This window comes from Nerophis ophidion, linkage group LG24 (assembly GCF_033978795.1).
Source record: "Nerophis ophidion isolate RoL-2023_Sa linkage group LG24, RoL_Noph_v1.0, whole genome shotgun sequence".
Taxonomy (NCBI): domain Eukaryota; kingdom Metazoa; phylum Chordata; class Actinopteri; order Syngnathiformes; family Syngnathidae; genus Nerophis; species Nerophis ophidion.
Genome location: NC_084634.1, coordinates 2,863,722 through 2,880,476, shown reverse-complemented (window position 1 = coordinate 2,880,476; position 16,755 = coordinate 2,863,722). Strand labels below are relative to the sequence as shown.

At 41.4% G+C, this 16,755-nt stretch overlaps 2 protein-coding genes across 2 annotated transcripts in view; both read left to right on the top strand.

The window, feature by feature from the left end:
* The window catches only part of ehd4 (EH-domain containing 4), a 24,810-nt gene extending 18,028 nt beyond the window's left edge, over nt 1-6,782 (top strand). Inside the window, exons 4-8 of the mRNA XM_061886808.1 lie at nt 2,083-2,249; nt 2,309-2,442; nt 2,505-2,616; nt 5,028-5,192; nt 5,987-6,782. Of these exons, the coding sequence (XP_061742792.1) occupies nt 2,083-2,249; nt 2,309-2,442; nt 2,505-2,616; nt 5,028-5,192; nt 5,987-6,544 (1,136 nt within the window). The 3' untranslated portion in view covers nt 6,545-6,782. The remainder of the gene's footprint in view (nt 1-2,082; nt 2,250-2,308; nt 2,443-2,504; nt 2,617-5,027; nt 5,193-5,986) is intronic.
* Nucleotides 6,783-9,304: 2,522 nt separating this feature from the next.
* sptbn5 (spectrin, beta, non-erythrocytic 5) overlaps nt 9,305-16,755 on the top strand; it is a 70,533-nt gene continuing 63,082 nt past the window's right edge. The window contains exon 1 of the mRNA XM_061885680.1: nt 9,305-9,770. Within this exon, the coding sequence (XP_061741664.1) occupies nt 9,657-9,770 (114 nt within the window). The 5' untranslated portion in view covers nt 9,305-9,656. The remainder of the gene's footprint in view (nt 9,771-16,755) is intronic.

Sequence of the window (16,755 nt, the reverse complement as noted above, 5' to 3'; positions counted from 1 at the left end):
TATTGTCAACATGTTTATGGTATAATTTATGTTAGTTATATAAAAAAAAGGATTGTATAGTCAAAATATGTTAATTATGAAATTAAACATGCAAAAGTTAATTACACAATAGTTATAATATTTAATAAAACATTTAAAGTTAGTGTAATGATAAATATGTTCACGATATAACAAATACAAATATTTAATGTTAATTATACAATAAAAACATTTAATGTTGATGATGTAATGGAATATTTAATAATTATTTAATAGGAATATTTAATGTTACTTATATAATAAAAATATTTAATGTTAATTATATAACCAAAAATATTTATTGCTAATTACGTAATAGAAATATTTTATGTTAATTATATAATAAACATAAGCGGAAGAAGATGGATGGATGGAATTTTAGTGATATAATAAAAAATATTTAATGTTAATTATATGATAAAAATATCTTATGTTAATTATATTATAAGATGACAATGTTATGTAATACAAATATTTAATGTTAATGATATAGTAAAAACATTTAATGTTAATTAAATCATAAAAATACTGTTAATGATACAATAAGAATATTTAATGTTAATGATATGGTAAAAATATTTGCGACCCCAAAAGGGAATAAGCGGTAGAAAATGGATGGATGGATATAATAAGTTTGAATGTCAATGATATAATACAAATATTTGATGTTATATAATAAAAGTATTTTATGCTTATTATATTATTAAAAGATTTAATGTTAAGTATATAAAAAATATTTAATGATAATTATATAATACAAATATCTTATGTTAATTATATAATACAAATATTTTATGTTTTATAATACAAATATTTAAGGTTAATTATATTGTAAGATTTAATGTTAGATATATAATAAAAATATAAAAACATGGATGTTATGTTAATTATTTTATAAAAATATTTAATGTTAATTATATCATAAATATTTAATGTTAATTATAAAAAATAGTATTTAATGTTGATTCTATAATAAAGATATTTTATGTTAGTGATATAAGGAAAATATTTCATGTTAATTATATAATACAAATATTTAATGTTAGTGATATAGTAAAGATTTCATGTTAATTATATAATAATAATATTTTATGTCAATTTTATAATAAACATATTTTATGTTAGTGATATAAGAAAAATATATTGTGTTAATTATATAATATAAATATTTAATGTTAATTATATAACAATAATATTTCATGTTGATTATATAATACAAATATTTAATGTTAGTGATATAATACATTTTTAAAGTTAATTATACAATACAAATTTTAATATAATAAATATTTAATGCTCAATATATAAAAAAAGTTGATGTTAATTTTCTAATAATATTTTATGCTAATTCTGTAATAAAAATATTTAATGTTAGTGATACAAGAAAAATATTTAATGTTAATTATATAATATAAATATTTAATGTTAATTATATAATAATAATATTTTATGTTAATTATATAATACAAATGTTTAATGTTAGTGATATAATAAATATTTAAAGTTAATTATATAATACAAATATTTAATGTTAATTATGTAATAAAGATTTCATTTTAATGATGTAATAAAGATTTAATGTTAATTATATAATACAAATATTTTATGTTAATTATATAATAAGTTTTCATGTTAATTGTATAATAGAAATATTTGATGTATAATAAAAATATTGTATGTTAATTTTATTATAAAAATAATGTTAATTAAATAATAAAAGTATTTATTGTTAATGATACGATAAAAATATTTAATGTTAATTATATAATAAAAGTATTTATTGTTAATGATATAATAAAAATATTACTGTTAATGATATAGTGCAAATGTAACATTTGCATGGTTCTACTCACGTGTCCTGTGATTGGCCGCTGACCAGAAGAGGGTTAGCCCCGCCTCTCACAGGAAGTGAGCCGTGATAGGCTCTCTCTCACCTTGACGCTAACGAGCAGCAACAATTAACAGCGGCTAGAGAGCCAGATTCAAAAGGTCAGGGAGGTTGCCTACAGCCGCGGAGGGTTGCCACGGAGACGGTAAGAGCTTGTGCGTGCGGGGGCGGGGCAGGTTACGACTTCGCCGAGGTCCTGCGCTGGTTCGGGGAGCGAGTGGACCGCATCATCCTGCTGTTCGACGCCCACAAGCTGGACATCTCGGACGAGTTCTCCGAGGCCATCAAAGCCTTCAAAGGCCAGGACGACAAGATCCGGGTGGTCCTCAACAAGGCGGACCAGGTGAGTCCTCCCCTCCCCGCCTGTCCTGGGCTCCTCCCTCACCGCCGTGTTGCCCCCAGGTGGACACGCAGCAGCTGATGAGGGTGTACGGCGCCCTCATGTGGTCTCTGGGCAAGGTGATCAACACCCCCGAGGTGGTCCGGGTCTACCTGGGCTCCTTCTGGGCCAAACCACTGCAGAACACGGAGAACAGGTAAGACCTGAACGGACCACGGTCCCGCCCTCGCAGCCTTTGACCTCTGTCCCACCCCCCAGGCGTCTGTTCGAGGCCGAGTCTCAGGACCTCTTCCGAGACATCCAGAGTCTCCCGAGGAACGCCGCGCTCCGCAAACTCAACGACTTGATCAAGAGGGCTCGCCTCGCCAAGGTGAGATAGGATATGTTCTGTCCTGGACTCTTGAGTCCCAGTAGTCCTACTTGTCCTAGTCTAGTAATCTTGGTCTTGTAGTACTGGACTCTTGAGTCCTGTAGTCCCACTTGTCCCAGTATAGTAGTCCTTAGTCTACTCATCCTGGTTCTTTAGTCCTTAGTCTAGTAGTCTTGATCCCTTATTCCTTGTAGTCCTACTTGTCCTAGTTTAGTAGTCCTGGTCTCTGAGTCTGAGTAGTCCTAACTTGTCCGGGACTAGCAGTCCTGGTCTCTGAGTCCGAGTAGTCCTACTTGTCCTAGTCTAGTAGTCCTGGTCTCTGAGTCTGAGTAGTCCTACTTGTCCGGGTCTAGTAGTCCTGGTCTCTGAGTCCGAGTAGTCCTACTTGTCCGAGTCTAGTAGTCCTGCTCTCTGAGTTCAAGTAGTCCTACTTGTCCCAGTATAGTAGTCCTTAGTCTACTCATCCTGGTTCTTTAGTCCTTAGTCTATTAGTCTTGGTCTCTTATTCCTTGTAGTCCTACTTGTCTTAGTTTAGTAGTCCTGGTCTCTGAGTCCGAGTAGTCCTACTTGTCCGAGTCTAGTAGTCCTGGTCACTGAGTCTGAGTATTCCTACTTGTCCAGGTCTAGTATTCCTGGTCTCTGAATTCGAGTAGTTATGCTTGTCCCAGTCTAGTAGTCCTGGTTACTGAGTCCGAGTAGTCCTACCTGTCCGGGTCTAGTAGTCTGGTCTCTGAGTCCGAGTAATCCTACTTGTCCGGGTCTAGTAGTCCTGGTCTCTTAAGTACGAGTAGTCCTACTTGTCCGAGTCTAGTAGTCTTAGTCTCTGAGTCCAAGTAGTCACACTTGTCCGGGTCTAGTAGTCGTTGTCTTTTAATCCTAGTAGTCCTATTTGTATTAGTCTAGTTGTCCTGTTTTTCTTAGTCCTTGTAGTCCTACTTGTCCTAGTCTAGTAGTCCTGTTCTCTTAGTCTGAGTAGTCCTAATTGACTTAATCTAGTTGTTTTAGTCTAGTAGTCCTTCTTTCTTGGTCCAAGTAGTCCTACTTGTCCTAGTCTAGTAGTCGTTGTCTTTTAATCCTAGTAGTCCTATTTGTCCTACTCTAGTAGTCCTTAGTCCAGTAGTCTTTAGTCCTAGTAGTTTTACTTGTCCTGGTCTTTTAGTCCTTACTGTAGTAGTCCTGGTCTTTTAGTGTTAGAAGTCCTACTTGTCTCAGTCTTGTATTCCTGTTCTCTTAGTCCTTGTAGTCCTACTTGTCATAGTCTAGTAGTCCTGTCTTAGTCCTTGTAGTCCTACTTGTCCTAGTCTAGTAGTGCTGGTCTTTTAGTCTGAGTAGTCCTACTTGTCTCAGTCTTGTATTCCTGTTCTCTTAGTCCTTGTAGTCCTACTTGTCCTAGTCTAGTAGTCCTGTCTTAGTCCTTGTAGTCCTACTTGTCCTAGTCTAGTAGTCCTGTCTTAGTCCTTGTAGTCCTACTTGTCGTAGTCTAGTTGTCTTATTCTAGTAGTCCTGGTTTCTTAGTCTGAGTAGTCCTACTTGTCCTAGTCTAGTCGTCATGGTCTTTTAGTCCCAGTAGTCCTATTTGTTCTACTCTCGTAGTCCTTAGTCTTGTAGTCTTTAGTCCTAGTAGTTCTACTTGTCCTGGTCTTTTAGTCCTTACTCTATTAGTCCTGGTCTTTTAGTCCTGGTAGTCCTAATTGTCTTAGTCTAGTAGTCCTTGTCTTTTAATCCGAGTAGTCCTATTTGTCTCAGTCTAGTAGTCCTGGTTCTCAGTCAGAGTAGTCCTACTTGTCCTAGTCTAGTAGTCCTGTCCTCTTAGTCCATTTAGTCCTAATTGTCTTAGTCTAGTAGTCCTGGTTTCTTAGTCCTAGTAGTCCTACTTGTCCTTGTCTAGTAGTCATTGTCTTTTAGTCCCAGTAGTCCTATTTGTTCTGTAGTCTTTAGTCCTAGTTGTTCTACTTTTCCTGGTCTTTTACTCCTTACTGTAGCAGTCCTGGTCTGTCAGTCCAAGTTGTTTTACTTGTTTTAGTCTAGTAATCCTTAGTCCTAGTAGTATTACTTGTCTTAGTCTAGTAGTCGTTGCCTTTTAATACTAGTAGACCTATTTGTCCTAGTCTAGTAGTCCTTCGTCTTTTAGTCTTTAGTCCGAGTAGTCCTACTTGTCCTAGCCTATTGGCTTAGTCTAGTAGTCCTATTTGTCTTAATCTAGTGGTCCTAGTGTAGTAGTCCTGAATCTGAGTGCATGGTCTCTTAGTCTTAGTTGTCCTCATCTAGTAGGCCTGGTCCAGTTATCCTAGTCCTGGTGTTGTTGTTTTAGTAGCCTGGAAAGTCCTTGGATGTGTTGTCTGCCGCAGACTCCAAAGTGAAGCGAGGGCGGTCTTGATCTTGACATTGCTTACTGGTCCGCTGGTCGACAGGTGCACGCGTACATCATCAGCCACCTGAAGAAGGAGATGCCGTCGCTGTTTGGGCGGGAGAAGAAGAAGGAGGAGCTGATCGCCAGGCTGCCGGAGATCTACGGCACCCTGCAGCGCGAGCACCACATCAGCCCGGGAGACTTCCCCAACGTGACCAAGATGCAGGTGAGCGTGTGGCCCGCCTGGCTGACTGTCCGTGCCATCTCTCGGGTGCCGGGGTTGGCCCGGCTGACTGTCCGTGCTGGCTGACTGTCTGTGCCGCCCCCCGCCGGCCCCTGCGTCCGGGGGTTCGCCCGGCTGACTGTCCCTGCCGTCCCTCGAGTCCGGGAATTGGCGTGGCTGACTGCCCGTGCCGTCCCCTGAGTCCGGGGATTGGCCCAGCTGACTGTCTGTGCTGGCTGACTGTCTGTGTTTCCCCCCGCCGGCTCTCGGGTCCGGGGGTTGACCCGGCTGACTGTCCGTGCTGGCTGACTGTCTGTGTCGCACCCCCGCCGGCCCCTGGGTCCGGGGGTTCACCCGGCTGACTGTCCCTGCCGTCCCTCGAGTCCGGGGATTGGCATGGCTGACTGTCCGTGTCGTCCCCTGAGTCCGGGGGTTGGCCCAGCTGACTGTGCTGGCTGACTGTCAGTGTTTCCCCCCGCCGGCTCTCGGGTCCGGGAGTTGGCCCGGCTGACTGTCCGTGCTGGCTGACTGTCTGTGTCGCCCCCCGCCGCCCCCTGGGTCCGGGGGTTCACCCGGCTGACTGTCCCTGCCGTCCCTCGAGTCCGGGGATTGGCGTGGCTGACTGTCCGTGCCGTCCCCTGAGTCCGGGGGGTGGCCCAGCTGACTGTCTGTGCTGGCTGACTGTCTGTGTTTCCCCCCGCCGGCTCTCGGGTCCAGGGGTTTGCCCGGCTGACTGTCCGTGCCGTCCCCCGAGTCCGGGGGTTGGCGTGGCTGACTGTCCGTGTCTCCCCCCGCAGGACATGTTGCAGCACTACGACTTCAACAAGTTCCCCTCGCTGAAGATGAAGCTGGTGGAGTCGGTGGACAAGATGCTGGCCCACAAGATCGCCGGGCTCATGTCCATGATCCGCGACGAGGAGTCCAAGCAGCCGCCCGCCATGGTGTCCGGCGGTGCCTTCGAGGGCTCCCAGGACGGGCCGTTCGGCCAGGGCTACGGCGAGGGCATAAGCGCCGGCGCCGACGCAGACGACTGGATCGTGTCCCGTGACAAGCACCGCTACGACGAGATCTTCTACACGCTGATGCCCGTCAACGGCAAGATCAGCGGCGTCAACGCCAAGAAGGAGATGATGAGCTCCCGGCTGCCCAACACCGTCCTGGGAAAGATCTGGAAGCTAGCCGACTGCGACCAGGACGGCATGCTGGACGACGAGGAGTTCGCGCTGGCTCAGCACCTCATCAAGGTCAAGCTGGAGGGCTACGAGCTGCCCGCCCAACTCCCGCCCCACCTGGTGCCCCCCGCCCACCGCAAAGACCCCACGGCGGACGCCATGTACAACCACGGCGAGGACTAGACCCCCTCGCTTCCGATCTCTGCTTTTATGTCCCGTGCCTTCACGCTTTTATTGGGAAAGAGTCCCGCTTCCTTTTTGAAGTGCCTTATTTTGAAAGTCCGGAGCACCTGCCTCCCCTCGGTGACCTTTGACCCCCTTTCCTCAGGAGAGAGGGACAGAAAGGCGAGGTGGAGGCCCGCCCCGCCCCGCTTTCGCTTCCTGTCTCTCCTTTCAAAATAAAGTGCGTTTATGGATGTTACCTCTTGGTGGTTATTGTGCAGGTCACGTGTGCGCTCGCCTCAAGGTGGACGCTCAGCAATTTTCAAACGCTACGCCTGAACTTTGACCTGCCGTCAGGTGCGCCTGCTGTAAACCGCTTCAAAGGGCACACACACACACACACACACACACACACACACACACACACACACACACACACACACACACACACACACAGGATTGGTGCGTGAAGGACAGGTAAGAAAAATCTTCGATCGTGTTTCCTCATCATTTTAGTATTTTAATATCATAATTCTATTTTGGTTCTGTTGTAACTATGTAATTCTATTGTGGTTCTGTTCTTTTGTATTTCTATTGTGGTTCTGTTGTAATTTTATTGTGGTTCTGTTCTTTTGTATTTCTATTGTGGTTCTGTTGTAATTTTATTGTGGTTCTGTTGCAATTCCATTGTGGTTCTGTTTTAGTTTTGTTCTAATTCTATTGTGGTTCTGTTGTAATTTTTTTGTGGTTCGGTTTTAGTTGTGTTGTAATTCTATGGTGGTTCTTTTGCAATTCTATTGTGGTTTTGTTTTCGTTCTGTTGTAATTCTATTGTGGTTCTGCTTTAATGATGTTGTAATTCTACTGTGGTTCTGCTGTAATTTTATTGTGGGTATGTTTGAGTTCTGTTGTCATTTTATTGTTCTGTTTTAGTTCTGTTGTAATTCTATTGTGGTTCTGTTGTACTTTTCTTGTGGTTCAGTTTTCATTCCGTTTAATTTTATTGTGGTTCTGTTGCAATTTTATTGTGGTTTTGTTTTCTTTCTGTTGTAATTCTATTATGGTTCTGCTTTCGTTCTGTTGTAATTCTATTGTTCTGTTTTACTTATGTTGTAATTTTATTGTGGTTCTGTATTGGTTCTGATGCAATTCTATTGTGGTTCTGTTGTAATTCTATTGTTGTTTTGTTGCAATTCTATTGTAGTTCTGTTATAATTTTATTGTGGTTCTGTTTATGTTGTAATTCTATTGTGGTTTTGTTTTAGGTCTGTCGTAATTCTATTGAGCTTCTGTTGTAATTTTAGTGTGGTTCTGTTTTAGTTCTGTTGTAATTCTATTGGGGTTTTGTTGTCATTTTATGTGGTTCTGTTTTCATTTTGTTGTAACTCTACTGTGGTTCTGTTTTAGTTATGTTGTAAATCTATTGTGGTTCTGTTGCAATTTTATTGTGGTTTTGTTTTCTTTCTGTTGTAATTCTATTATGGTTCTGCTTTCGTTCTGTTGTAATTCTATTGTTCTGTTTTACTTATGTTGTAATTTTATTGTGGTTCTGTATTGGTTCTGATGCAATTCTATTGTGGTTCTGTTGTAATTCTATTGTTGTTCTGTTGCAATTCTATTGTAGTTCTGTTATAATTTTATTGTGGTTCTGTTTATGTTGTAATTCTATTGTGGTTTTGTTTTAGGTCTGTCGTAATTCTATTGAGCTTCTGTTGTAATTTTATAGTGGTTCTGTTTTAGTTCTGTTGTAATTCTATTGGGGTTTTGTTGTCATTTTATGTGGTTCTGTTTTCATTTTGTTGTAACTCTACTGTGGTTCTGTTTTAGTTATGTTGTAAATCTATTGTGGTTCTGTTGTAATTTTATTGTGGTTCTGTTTTAGTTCTGTTGTAATTCTATCGTGGTTCTGTTTTCATTTTGTTGTAATTCTACTGTGGTTCTGTTGCAAGTATATTCTGGTTCTGTTTTAGTTCTGTTGTAATTCTATTGTGGTTTTGTTGTAATTCCGTTGTGGTTCTGTTTTAGTTTTGTTGTAATTCTATTGTGGTTCTGTTGTAATTCCATTTTGGTTCTGTTTTAGTTCTGTTGTAATTCTATTGTGGTTCTGTTGTAATTCCATTTTGGTTCTGTTTTAGTTCTGTTGTAATTCTATTGTTGTGTTGTAATTTTATTGTTCTGTTTTATTTCTGTTGTAATTCTATTGTGGTTCTGTTGTAATTCTATTGTGGTTCTGTTTTAGTTGTGTTGCAATTCTATTGTGGTTCTGTTTTAGTTCTGATGTTATTCTATTGTGGTTCTGTTGCAGTTATTTTGTGGTTCTGTTTTAGTTCTGTTGAAATTCTATAGAGGTTCTGTTGTAATTTTATTGTGGTTCTGTTTTAGTTATGTTGTAATTCTTATGTGGTTCTGTTATAATTTTATTGTAGTTCTGTTGTAGTTGTGTTGTGATTCTATTGTGGTTCTGTTATTTTATTGTGGTTCTGTTTTAGTTATGTTGTAATTCTGTTGTGGTTCTGTTATTTTATGTGGTTCTGTTTTCATTTTGTTGTAGTTGTGGTTCTGTTGCAATTGTGGTTCTGTTTTAGTTCTGTTGTAATTATATTGTGGTCCTGTTGTAATTTTATTGTAGTTCTGTTTTAGTTGTGTTGTAATTGTCTTGTGATTCTGTTTTAGTTGTGTTGTAATTCTATTGTGGTTCTGTTTTCATTATGCTGTAATTTCATTGTGGTTCTTTTGCACTTATATTGTGGTTCTGTTTTAGTTCTGTTGTAATTCCATTGTTCTGTTTTAGTTCTGTTGTAATTCTATTATGGTTCTATTTTAGTTCGGTTGTAATTTTATTGTGGTTCTGTTATTTTATAACATAATAATTATCCTAGTCTAGTAATCTTATTCCTGTGGTCTGGTCAAGATGTCCCAGTAGTCCCGAGTCTTGCAACCAAAGTTTTCCTATTCTAGTAGTTCTCGTTGCCCAAGTCTAGTTGTCCTGGTTTTACTTGTCTCATCCGTTTCGTCCTAGTTGTCCTCAGTCAGTTATCCTAGTACATTAGTCCCGGTCCATTAGTCCAGGACGTGATTTTGAAGTGGGCGAACAGGACTGACCTTTGACTCCGCTGACCCCGCAGCCAAGCAAGATGGACGGGGACGAGGACGGCGCCGGGCGGGTTCGAGAACTCCAAGAGCAGAGGATGGCGGTCCAGAAGAAGACCTTCACCAAGTGGATGAACAGTGTCTTCTCCAAGAACGGGGTGAGGATGTACACTAAAGTCCTCTTACCCCATGGCGCCCCCCAGGGGGTCTTCAGTTAGGTTTAGAACTGGCTCACCGTTACATTTTTGTAGGGCGCAACATTTTCTTTCATGCCCCCTCGTCCCAAGTTTAGTTGTTTCCTTGGTTTTAGGTCATAAAGTCCACTTTACTGCGCCCTACCTCAAACCGTCTTCGTTCCCACTCGGCTCGTTTGGACTTCTGCCAACTTCCTGGAACACGTTTTTTTTCAACTCGCCAAGTTTCTGAGCTGTCCCGGTCTTGTAGTCCTAGTCCAGTTGTTTTAGGCCTCATCTAGTAGTCCTGGTCGTCCTATAGTCAAACAGTCCTAGTCTATTAGTACAAGTTGTCCTACTCTAGTAGTTCTAGTTTTTGTAGTCTAGCCCTGGTCTACTAGACATAGTCCATTAGTCCTTTTCTAGTGTAGTTTTCCTGGTAGTCCTAGTCTGGTAGTATGGCCTAGCTGTCCTGGTAGTCCTAGTCTTGTTGTCCTGGGCTATCCTGGTCTTGTAGTCCTAGTCCAGTTGTTTTAGGCCTCATCTAGTAGTCCTGGTCGTCCTATAGTCAAACAGTCTTAGTCCATTAGTAGAAGTTGTCCTACTCTAGTAGTTTTATTTTTTGTAGTCTAGCCCTGGTCTACTAGACATAGTCCATTAGTCCTTGTCTAGTAGTCTAGTGTAGTTTTCCTGGTAGTCCTAGTCTGGTAGTATGGCCTAGCTGTCCTGGTAGTCCTAGTCTTGTTGTCCTGGGCTATCCTGGTCTTGTAGTCCTAGTCCAGTTGTTTTAGGCCTCATCTAGTAGTCCTGGTTGTCCTATAGTCAAACAGTCCTCGTCTTTTAGTACAAGTTGTCCTACTCTACTAGTTCTAGTTTTTGTAGTCCAGCCCTGGTCTACTAGACATAGTTCATTAGTCCTTGTCTAGTAGTCTAGTGTAGTTTTCCTGTTAGTCCTAGTCTGGTAGTATGGCCTAGCTGTCCTGGTAGTCCTAGTCTTGTTGTCCTGGGCTATTATTCCTGGTTAACTATTCTTAGCCTACTAGTCCTAGTCTAGTTTTCTTGGTCTAATATTTCAGGTCTAAGAGTCCTGGTCTAGTAGGCCTAGTTTACTGGGCATGGTCTATTACTCCTAGTTTACCAGTCCTTGTCCTTGGTCCAGTCTGGTTGCCCTTGTCGAGTTGTCCCGCTATTCCTAGTCCAGTTGTTTTAGGCCTCATCTAGTAGTCCTGGTCGTCCTATAGTCAAACAGTCCTAGTCTATTAGTACAAGTTGTCCTACTCTAGTAGTTCTAGTTTTTGTAGTCTAGCCCTGGTCTACTAGACATAGTTCATTAGTCCTTGTCTAGTAGTCTAGTGTAGTTTTCCTGTTAGTCCTAGTCTGGTAGTATGGCCTAGCTGTCCTGGTAGTCCTAGTCTTGTTGTCCTGGGTTATTATTCCTGGTTAACTATTCTTAGCCTACTAGTCCTAGTCTAGTTTTCTTGGTCTAATATTTCAGGTCTAAGAGTCCTGGTCTAGTAGGCCTAGATTACTGGGCATGGTCTATTACTCCTAGTTTACCAGTCCTTGTCCTTGGTCCAGTCTGGTTGCCCTTGTCGAGTTGTCCCGCTATTCCTAGTCCAGTTGTTTTAGGGCCCATCTAGTAGTCCTGGTTGTCCTATAGTCAAACAGTCCTCGTCTATTAGTACAAGTTGTCCTACCCTACTAGTTCTAGTTTTTGTAGTCTAGCCCTGGTCTACTACACATAGTTCATTAGTCCTTGTCTAGTAGTCTAGTGTAGTTTTCCTGTTAGTCCTAGTCTGGTAGTATGGCCTAGCTGTCCTGGTAGTCCTAGTCTTGTTGTCCTGGGCTATCCTGGTCTTGTAGTCCTAGTCCAGTTGTTTTAGGCCTCATCTAGTAGTCCTGGTCGTCCTATAGTCAAACAGTCCTAGTCCATTAGTAGAAGTTGTCCTACTCTACTAGTTCTAGTTTTTGTAGTCTAGCCCTGATCTACTAGACATAGTCCATTAGTCCTTGTCTAGTAGTCTAGTGTAGTTTTCCTGGTAGTCCTAGTCTGGTAGTATGGCCTAGCTGTGCTGGTAGTCCTAGTCTTGTTGTTCTGGGTTATTATTCCTGGTTAACTAATCTTAGCCTACTAGTCCTAGTCTAGTTTTCTTGGTCTAATATTTCAGGTCTAAGAGTCCTGGTCTAGTAGGCCTAGTTTACTGGGCATGGTCTATTACTCCTAGTTTACCAGTCCTTGTCCTTGGTCCAGTCTGGTTGCCCTTGTCGAGTTGTCCCGCTATTCCTAGTCCAGTTGTTTTAGGCCTCATCTAGTAGTCCTGGTCGTCCTATAGTCAAACAGTCCTAGTCCATTAGTAGAAGTTGTCCTACTCTAGTAGTTCTAGTTTTTGTAGTCTAGCCCTGGTCTACTAGACATAGTCCATTAGTCCTTGTCTAGTAGTCTAGTGTAGTTTTCCTGGTAGTCCTAGTCTGGTAGTATGGCCTAGCTGTCCTGGTAGTCCTAGTCTTCTTGTCCTGGGCTATTATTCCTGGTTAACTATTCTTAGCCTAATAGTCCTAGTCTAGTTTTCTTGGTCTAATATTTCAGGTCTAAGAGTCCTGGTCTAGTAGGCCTAGTTTACTGGGCATGGTCTATTACTCCTAGTTTACCAGTCCTTGACCTTGGTCCAGTCTGGTTGCCCTTGTGGAGTTGTCCCGCTATTCCTAGTCCAGTTGTTTTAGGCCTCATCTAGTAGTCCTGGTCGTCCTATAGTCAAACAGTCCTAGTCCATTAGTAGAAGTTGTCCTACTCTACTAGTTCTAGTTTTTGTAGTCTAGCCCTGATCTACTAGACATAGTCCATTAGTCCTTGTCTAGTAGTCTAGTGTAGTTTTCCTGGTAGTCCTAGTCTGGTAGTATGGCCTAGCTGTCCTGGTAGTCCTAGTCTTGTTGTTCTGGGTTATTATTCCTGGTTAACTAATCTTAGCCTACTAGTCCTAGTCTAGTTTCCTTGGTCTAATATTTCAGGTCTAAGAGTCCTGGTCTAGTAGGCCTAGTTTACTGGGCATGGTCTACTACTCCTAGTTTACCAGTCCTTGTCCTTGGTCCAGTCTGGTTGCCCTTGTCGAGTTGTCCCGCTATTCCTAGTCCAGTTGTTTTAGGCCTCATCTAGTAGTCCTGGTCGTCCTATAGTCAAACAGTCCTAGTCCATTAGTAGAAGTTGTCCTACTCTAGTAGTTCTATTTTTTGTAGTCTAGCCCTGGTCTACTAGACATAGTCTATTAGTCCTTGTCTAGTAGTCTAGTGTGGTTTTCCTGGTAGTCCTAGTCTGGTAGTATGGCCTAGCTGTCCTGGTAGTCCTAGTCTTGTTGTCCTGGGCTATTATTCCTGGTTAACTATTCTTAGCCTACTAGTCCTAGTCTAGTTTTCTTGGTCTAATATTTCAGGTCTAAGAGTCCTGGTCTAGTAGGCCTAGTTTACTGGGCATGGTCTATTACTCCTAGTTTACCAGTCCTTGTCCTTGGTCCAGTCTGGTTGCCCTTGTCGAGTTGTCCCGCTATTCCTAGTCCAGTAGTCATAGTTTTCCTAGTCTAGTAATTATAGTTTCCTAGTTGTTCTACTTAATTATTCTTAGTGTAGTAGTCCTAGTCGTCCAAATCTATTAGTCCTGGTCTACTGGTACTAGACTAGTAGCCTGGTGTAGTGGTCCAAGTAACAACACTTTAACTTAAGTTCCAGTTAACTAGTTGTCCTACAGTATAGTCAAACAGTCCTAGTCTATTAGTACAAGTGGTCCTACTCTAGTAGAGATATTTTTGTAGTCTAGCCCTGGTCTACTAGTCATAGTCTATTAGTCCAGTGTAGTTTTTCTGGTAGTCCTAGTTTAGTAATCTGTCCAAGCTGTCCTGGTAGTCCTAGTATTTTTGTCCTGGGCTATTATTCCTGGTCTACTATTCTTAGTCTACTAGTCCTATTCTAGTGTCCTTGGTCTATTACTTCTAGTTTACTATTCCTTGTCTAGTAGTTCTTGCTGTCCAAGTCTAGTTGCCCTTGTCAAGTTGTACTGCTATTCCTAGTCCAGTAGTCATAGTTGTCCCTAGTCTAGTAATTCTAGTCTATTAGTCCTGGTTGTCTTATTTAATTATTTTTAGTGTAGTAGTCCTAGCTGTCCAAGTCTATTAGTCCTGGTCTACTAGTCATAGTCTATTAGTCCTGGTCTAGTAGTCTAGTGTAGTTTTCCTGTTAGTCCAAGTCTAGTAGTCTGACCTAGCTGTCCTGGTAGTCCTAGTCTTGTTGTCCTGGGCTATAATTCCTGGTCAACCATTCTTAGTCAACTAGTCCTTATCTAGTGTTATTGGTCTATTAGTCCTGGTCCAAGAGTCCTGGTCTACTACCCCTAGTTTACTATTCCTTGTGTAGTATTTCTTGCTGTCCAAGTCTAGTTGCCCCTGTCAAGTTGTACTGCTATTCCTAGTCCAGTAGTCATAGTTGTCCCTAGTCTAGTAATTCTAGTCTATTAGTCCTGGTTGTCTTACTTAATTATTTTTAGTGTAGTAGTCCTAGCTGTCCAAGTCTATTAGTCCTGGTCTACTAGTCATAGTCTATTAGTCCTGGTCTAGTAGTCTAGTGTAGTTTTCCTGTTAGTCCAAGTCTAGTAGTCTGGCCTAACGGTCCTGGTAGTCCTAGTCTTGTTGTCCTGGGCTATAATTCCTGGTCAACCATTCTTAGTCAACTAGTCCTTATCTAGTGTTATTGGTCTATTAGTCCTGGTCCAAGAGTCCTGGTCTACTACCCCTAGTTTACTATTCCTTGTGTAGTATTTCTTGCTGTCCAAGTCTAGTTGCCCTTGTTGAGTTGTACTGCTATTCCTAGTCCATTAGTCCTTGTTTTCCTAGTTTAGTCCTGGTTGTCCTACTTAATTATTTTTAGTGTAGTAGTCCTAGCTGTCCAAGTCTATTAGTCCTGGTCTACTAGTCATAGTCTATTAGTCCTGGTCTAGTAGTCTACTGTTGTTGTTAGTCCAAGTGTAGTAGTCTGGCCTAGCTGTCCTGGTAGTCCAAGTCTTGTTGTCCTGGGCTATAATTCCTGGTCTACTATTCTTAGTCAACAAGTCCTTATCTAGTGGTCTTGGTCTATTAGTCCTGGTCTACTACTCCTAGTTTATTATTCCTTGTCTAGTAGTCCTTGCTGTCCCAGTCTAGTTGCCCTTGTCGAGTTGTACTGCTATTCCTAGTCCATTAGTCCTTGTTTTCCTGGTTTAGTCCTGGTTGTCCTACTTAATTATTCTTAGTGTCGTAGTCCTAGTTGTCCAAAGCTATTAGTCCTGGTCAACTGGTACTAGTCTAGTAGTCTGGTGTAGATGTCATGGTGGTCGTAGTAGTCCTGGTCTAGTATTCTACTAGTCCTATTCTTGTAGTACTACTCTAGTAGTCTAGCTGTCCTGGTAGCCCTAGTCGAGTAATCATGGTTGTTTTGTTGTCCTGGGCTATAAATCCTGGTCAACTATTCTTAGTCAACTAGTCCTTATCTAGTGTTCTTGGTCTATTAGTCCTGGTCTACTACTCCTAGTTTATTATTCCTTGTCTAGTAGTCCTTGCTGTCCCAGTCTAGTTGCCCTTGTCGAGTTGTACTGCTATTCCTAGTCCATTAGTCCTTGTTTTCCCGGTTTAGTCCTGGTTGTCCTACTTAATTATTCTTAGTGTCGTAGTCCTAGTTGTCCAAATCTATTAGTCCTGGTCAACTGGTACTAGTCTAGTAGTCTGGTGTAGATGTCATGGTGGTCGTAGTAGTCCTGGTCTAGTATTTTACTAATCCTATTCTTGTAGTACTAGTCTAGTAGTCTAGCTGTCCTGGTAGCCCTAGTCGAGTAATCCTGGTTGTCTTGTTGTCCTGGGCTATAAATCCTGGTCTACTATTCTTAGTCAACTAGTCCTTTTCTAGTGTTCTTGGTCTATTAGTCCTGGTCTACCACTCCTAGTTTATTATTCCTTGTCTAGTAGTTCTTGCTGTCCCAGTCTAGTTGCCTTTGTCGAGTTGTACTGCTATTCCTAGTCCATTAGTCCTTGTTTTCCTGGTTTAGTCCTGGTTGTCCTACTTAATTATTCTTAGTGTCGTAGTCCTAGTTGTCCAAATCTATTAGTCCTGGTCAACTGGTACTAGTCTAGTAGTCTGGTGTAGATGTCATGGTGGTCGTAGTAGTCCTGGTCTAGTAATCTACTAGTCCTATTCTTGTAGTACTAGTCTAGTAGTCTAGCTGTCCTGGTAGCCCTAGTCGAGTAATCCTGGTTGTCTTGTTGTCCTGGGCTATAATTCCTGGTCTACTATTCTTAGTCAACTAGTCCTTTTCTAGTGTTCTTGGTCTATTAGTCCTGGTCTATTACTCCTAGTTTATTATTCCTTGTCTAGTAGTTCTTGCTGTCCCAGTCTAGTTGCCTTTGTCGAGTTGTAGTGCTATTCCTAGTCCATTAGTCCTTGTTTTCCTAGTTTAGTCCTGGTTGTCCTACTTAATAATTCTTAGTGTCGTAGTCCTAGTTGTCCAAATCTATTAGTCCTGGTCAACTGGTACTAGTCTAGTAGTCTGGTCTAGATGTCATGGTGGTCGTAGTAGTCCTGGTCTAGTATTTTACTAATCCTATTCTTGTAGTACTAGTCTAGTAGTCTAGCTGTCCTGGTAGCCCTAGTCGAGTAATCCTGGTTGTCTTGTTGTCCTGGGCTATAAATCCTGGTCTACTATTCTTAGTCAACTAGTCCTTTTCTAGTGGTCTTGGTCTATTAGTCCTGGTCTACCACTCCTAGTTTATTATTCCTTGTCTAGTAGTTCTTGCTGTCCCAGTCTAGTTGCCTTTGTCGAGTTGTACTGCTATTCCTAGTCCATTAGTCCTTGTTTTCCCGGTTTAGTCCTGGTTGTCCTACTTAATTATTCTTAGTGTCGTAGTCCTAGTTGTCCAAATCTATTAGTCCTGGTCAACTGGTACTAGTCTAGTAGTCTGGT